The 6,516-nt window shown below is 36.9% G+C and overlaps 1 protein-coding gene across 1 annotated transcript in view; it reads left to right on the forward strand.

The window, feature by feature from the left end:
- LOC107587183 (PDZ domain-containing RING finger protein 4-like) overlaps window positions 1-6,516 on the forward strand; it is a 36,063-nt gene that overhangs the window by 24,640 nt on the left and 4,907 nt on the right. The window contains exons 3-5 of the mRNA XM_016274851.1: window positions 263-365; window positions 2,846-2,944; window positions 4,405-4,467. Of these exons, the coding sequence (XP_016130337.1) occupies window positions 263-365; window positions 2,846-2,944; window positions 4,405-4,467 (265 nt within the window). The remainder of the gene's footprint in view (window positions 1-262; window positions 366-2,845; window positions 2,945-4,404; window positions 4,468-6,516) is intronic.

Raw genomic sequence — 6,516 nt, forward strand, 5'->3', positions numbered from 1 at the left:
GTGTGTGTGTGTGTGTGTGTGTGCTTTGCACAGATTGCTTAGGATCTTGGAACAGTGCATTTGCAATTGTACCCCAGCTTGATGTGTTAACAGATTAATGATTACTGTTTGTAATTGCATGTGTCCCCAGACTACAAACAAAATCTGTTATCTTTTGTGGAGTGTAATGCATGGCTTCAGGGTTGGTCTATAGTTCAGGCATATCAGGCATAAAACTAACCTAGTGTATAATGTTGGTTTCTGGCGTTCTCTCTTTCTATAGTTGTCATTCCATTCAGACTATGGAGCATGAATATTTTGATTGTCCGGAATATGTGGCCAGCACTCAGGCAGAGGTGGACAGGGCAGTTGAATTCGAGTGTGAGGTAAGTAAAATGCTTTCTGAAATCATTTGAATAGTAATGTATACACCTGGTGTAAACAGCCATCTGGTGACCCGATAATAAACAGTCAGCCCAACTATTTACACCTGACTTTACATGTGCCTCAAATGCATGGGACTCTGATGGAGTGAATGAATAAATCAGTACAATATACATCAGTCAATGCAAGTTGATAACATGCAACAAAAAAAAGAACACTTTTAGTTTTAGTGACACTTTGAAAATGTTCAGTTATCAAAATTAATTGATTCACATTTAAAATGATTTTTAACTTTAATTAGTTATTTTTTATAAATGCAGCTATTTTTATTGCATTCTTCACATAATTTACAATACTCGGGTAACAGTTTTTTAATACTAAATGAATACATATACATCCATAACCATGAATACTTCCTTGTCTATTTTGTATTATTTTAGTAATAAATGAATGAATAAATAAATCTGAATTCACTGTTAACAGAGAGAGTTTTATAGTCAAAGGAGGTACTGGGTTCATTTAATTGTAAAAACCTCAAAGACAGGAGTTTCAAAAGGCATTTTAATTAGTTATTTCAATAAATACAGCTATTTTTATTGCATGCTTCACATAATTTTCAATATTCAGTTAGCAGGGGTTTTTTTATCCAGAAAGAATACATAAACATACATAAACATGAATGCTTCCTTATCTATTTTATAGCATTATTATTTACATACAATTATTATTTACATATTTATGAACCATTTCAATAAAATTATCTGAATTAAATGTTAGCAGAAATATGGATGTACTGGGTTCATTTAATTGTGGAAAAACTTCAAAAATACGAGTTTTAAAAGGCATTTTCCTTCACTATTAATGTTTCAAAGTAGCAAGTTACAGATGGAGAACCCTCAAACGATGCCATTATTCCTTTGAATAATAAACAGGGGGGGCAGATTAGATTCCACTGAGGTGTAATTAGTTTTATTTTAGTGACATTAATGTTCTTTCCTACTGGGTCTCATGCTCATTTTGGAAAAACTAATGCATGTGTGTTAATGAATCATTATTTGTAATAATTGTTTGTAGGTGCATAAACAGCTTGTCAACAGATGTTTCATCAAAAGAGTGAGATTTTGGGATCTTTTTCTGTTTTCATGTACGGTAATAGTTTTTCTATTAGCAAATTAGTGGCATATTTTCATTCTTGGATCTGTTTATCAAAACTGCATAGTGCATAAGTAGCTATATGCAGGATTTATACGCAGTGATAACTGTCCTCCATTGGTCCTGCCTTCATGCCTGGATGAGCCTCTTCCATCATCACGAACACATCCAGGCCAAGAGGAAAGTCTGACAGAACCACTTTAGCTCTCTGAATATGGCACATATCCTGGATTAATACTATGATCTGTAAAATTATCACAGCGATTTGCCAGTTCCATCACTGGCTGCACTAGTTTAAGGGCGATTGTGTGGATTACTTTGCTCGGCGGGTCGGTTGATCCTTTTTGATGAGCATGTGGTCTGAACAATAGACTTGCAGAAAATATGAAGTATCGCTGAGCTTCTCGAGCAGATCAATATAAAGCCGCATTAAAGCTGCTGGTGATGAATTGCATCCATTGTGCGGACTGACAGTAACCCAGATTCAGCTGAAATACGAGAGTTAGCCTATTTTTATCACACCTCAGATGTGGCCGTGAACATGTTGGGATCTCATTTTTAGAAATTATTTGCCAAATAAGGACACTTGACAGTTCAGTGTATGTGTTCTTGAAAGAAGGAAAACCTCATATAGTCGAGGTGGTAAATCTGGTTAATGTGGAGGGTGGAGCGGTTGATGTATGATGCTAGTGCTCGGTCAGGACCGTCGACCGATAAATGAGCCGTTCTGCTTGACTGAACCGAGGCTGGTGTTCGTGGGATGTCGAGATGTGGCTAACTGCTCTCCTTTGACAGATGAATGTCTCTCAGATGCAGTCCTGTCACTTGCGCCAGGCTTCAGTCTTGACATATAACCCCTCTGCCTGCTTGATTATATCATATTTCACGGGGGCACATCTTTTTGCAGGACACGTTTGATGTTCTTTGTAGGCGAAGGAACCGTTACTGGTCATCCTTTTCATCCTTATGTAAAGCCAAACATTTAAGATGACTTCAGCACTCTAAAACAATGCAATCGGTTGTTGAGTTTAGAAGCTTAGAAGCTTTTTAATCAACCAAACTAAAGTGAAATGTACTGAGATGCAGTATTTTCTTACTAGTTGCTTATTAAATAAATGCCTTAAAAATTAGCATAAAGGTAATTGTCTGAGCTTTGAGTACAGCTGAGCTCATAGTTGCTCATGTTTCTGTTTATACTGGATGTCTGTTCCTCTTCCTTGCCCTTGAAATACAAAGGAAAGGGTTATGTTCGGTTTGAATGGAATAAATGAGATGTAGGCCTATGGATGACTCATGTATTTTAATATATCTGGATGTTTATGTGTTACAGGAGATTGAACTCTGTCGAATGAACAGCCAGGAGAAGCTGGGTCTTACTCTCTGTTACCGCACTGATGATGAGGAAGATACAGGCATTTTTGTTGGTCAGGTGGGTAGTGGAAATTTTTTTGTAATTGTAAAATGGTGGTCATCATTTGGACCTAATATTTTATTTTATTTTATTTTACACTGATGTAAAAGTGGTTATGCATGGACAATAAAATATTTCATGCTGTCCAAGTTAACATTTTCATCGCCTTTTACAGACACTGTTAAAAAAGGGGAAAAGTTGACATTTTTTAATACTTTCAGACTCTATTTTGTAGTTTTTAATGCAGCAGTTCAATTTACAGACAAAGATCTACTGAAAATGAACTGAATAATGCGTTTAGAATGAAGAAGGTTATTTGGTGATCTGTGTTTAATTCATTAACACACGTTGTTCTCACCTGTAAGATGTGGCACTGAGCATCAAATTTGATGCAGGCAATCAAATTAATCGGGCCAAACCCTTTTTAACAGCAATTTAAATTTTCTGAAAAGTAATTAAAAGATAAAAGCTCAGTTTGATCCATTCTCATTGTTCCACATCACTGTATTCCTTCACTGAAATTAAAAGTGTTTAATATGGAAAATGTTCCTGTTTCCCAAAGTTCAAATGGCAGACGAAAGTCTACCAGGACTGAGCCAAGCATGAAGAGAGCAAGTCAAGTTTGGAAAATTATTCTGCATGCAGACAGTTCTTTTCCAGTGTTTTAATTGCTGATTTGAATTAGCAAGCAATGGCTCCCCTCCTGTCTCCTGTGGAGTGTAAAATGGCACTTTTTTATCTCTCACCTTCTTGACACAACAAAGGAAAACAAAGGCTGAAAACGGGGACTGCATATCGACAAAGAGAATTCTAGCTTATTGTACAGATATTGCCTGTTCTTACACCATTTCTCGCTCAGAGATATGTAAATGTGGAGCACCTGACATCAAACAGAGGGAACTGCTTCTCCTTTTTGTATCATCTCTAGAAAATGTATCATAAACAGCCTACAGAAATGTTCTATTAATACATGTCTGTTGGGGGGGGGAAGTATGTTATACGAATATTAGTCATTAAAAATGCATTTATTCGTATAATGCACATCGATGAAATAATGTTTTCTCCCTCCTCTATCAGCATGTCTCTGATGTGTGAGACCTTCATTTCAGAAGAAGAAAAGTAACCCAGCATAGATTCTTATATAAATTCTTATAAAGAATATGGTTGTTTTACTTGGCGTGCTGAATATATAAATATGTATTACTTTTGGGGGGGAAGCAAGAAAATATTCCCACATCCTTTATATATTTCTTGCAGTATTCACTTCCCATCATTATATATTATATGGGGGCATTATATTGCCTTCTTTTGTAAATAGTCTGAAAGGAATTGATTTTTCTCATTTTAGAACAGATATGCAAATGAATCTATTACAATAATGAATTATTTTTGTGATAAGGCCTGGAATTATTGCTGGTGTGTTGAGATGAATTATGACAATTTACATATTGATGCCATGTTTGTTGTGCTGTTGATAGGTCGAGCTCAACAGCATAGCTGCGAGGGATGGACGCATCAGAGAGGGAGACAGAATTTTACAGGTGGGAAAAATGTCATTTTTTTACACACATTTACACATGCTCATTCACAACCTCAAAAGATGATTATCCATCATCCTATTAATCCAGATGATGATTTTGATTATTTATTTGGTAGCTACAATCAGTGGTGTAGTGGTGCCTGGAGAAGTGGGTATACTCTTAATTTATGTCCCCATTTTTTTAAGCGGCCCAGCAAAGGATGAACGGCCTGTGTTATAAACAGTGACGTAAGACTAGTCTTGCATATTTAGTTCACCCCAAAATGGGCCAGTAGTATTTACACATTTTCACTTACTGTAACTTCTGCTACTTGACTTCATGGAGTAAGGATCACTATGAAATTAATATTAGCCACAAAAGAGGTGCAGATTTTGCAATAAATAATTAAAATGTAAAAATTACATAGACTGCAACAATTAACATTTTGTCAGAACCTCTAGTAGACAAGCTATTTTTTTTAGTTATCAGTAGGAGGATCATGATTTCTATTTGATACCCCAAATTTTATTTTTTAAATTGTGCAGCCTACTCCAATGTTTGACTGATTGTTTCTTCCATGGCATACAGTGACGGGCAAATAGTAACCCCCTACTTCCCCCACACCTTTTTACAATTTATCTATATAGACTACTATATAGTGCAAAAATTAAATAAATAAATACAATAAAAAATAAAATTGTATTAAAAATAACATTTTTAATACAATTAAGCACTAGTCAAGCTGCAATATCAAACAGGACCACAAGGAGACGCCAAAAGATCACTAAACCTACTGCCTTGACCTGACTGTACAGGCTTCTATATGGATCCATTCAGAATCTAAAAAACACCTTCAGGCTTCAGCAGCGTCCATTATAAAACCCTCGTGCTTTTAAGCCAAATACACGCTGAAAATAATAATTCTGGAGGTGACTCTAAGCCATCTCTAATGAAATCGGTCGGGTTTTCTCTGTAGCTGTTTTGAACTTAGGCTACTGTTTGAAGGCATTCGTTTACTGGATCCTTCAACTGAAAAGTTTACCGGTTTGAAAAAAAATCTATTGTTTTCGTTATAATGTACAGATTCAAATTAGGAGTCAATAATTAAATATTATTTTATCACTTTGCATGCCTCCCTGACATGCACTCAAGCTCCAGACCGACTCCGCTTGCATTCACGTGATTTGTCGAGATGAGGCGGGTGCGGGTGCGGGCGCGGGCGCGGGCGCAATCATCAATCAAATTCAAAGGGAAGCCGGCGCATTCTGACCACAGGACTGTCTTTACTGGGTATGTTTAGGGAATATTTGCATTTAGGAAGTCGTGGCCTAATGGTTAGAGAGTCGGACTCGTAACCCAAAGGTTGTGGGTTCGAGTCTTGTACCGGCAGGGATTGTAGGTGGGGGGAGTGAATGTACAGCGCTCTCTCCCACCTTCAATACCACGACTGAGGTGCCCTTGAGCAAGGTACTGAACCCCCAACTGCTCCCCGGGTGCCGCAGCAAAAAAATGGCTGCCCACTGCTCCGGGTGTGTGTTCACGGTGTGTGTGTGTTCACTGCTGTGTGTGTGCACTTTGGATGGGATAAATGCAGAGCACTAATTCCGAGTATGGGTCACCATACTTGGCCACGTCACTTCACTTTCACTTTCACTTCACTTTCATTTATTCACATGCGATTTGATTAGCTAGTCATGGTGGACTGTCATGATTTTGGCTAATGCAGGACACTACTGAATGATGCGCATTAGAAGGGATTTAGAAGTGGGTATACGCAAAGCCGACTGATAAAGAAGTGGGTATACGCCATATACCTGCGTATACCCTCCACTACACCACTGGCTACAATGGGCCCAAAATGTTGATAGACATCTGTCTATATATCTATCTTAAAAATCTAAAAAAGGTGGTGTAGAATTAATATAAATTAATATATATCAAAATAAAACAGTAATTGTTTTTTAAATGTATTTAAATGTAAATAAAGAAAATATAATTTACATTGACTACACATAGTCTGTATAGTGCTTTGCATGTGTGTGTCTGTACAAATCTTGAAAAAGAAAAAAA

The sequence above is a fragment of the Sinocyclocheilus grahami genome, unplaced genomic scaffold, assembly GCF_001515645.1.
Source record: "Sinocyclocheilus grahami isolate Dianchi unplaced genomic scaffold, SAMN03320097.WGS_v1.1 scaffold90.1, whole genome shotgun sequence".
Classification (NCBI taxonomy): Eukaryota; Metazoa; Chordata; class Actinopteri; order Cypriniformes; family Cyprinidae; genus Sinocyclocheilus; species Sinocyclocheilus grahami.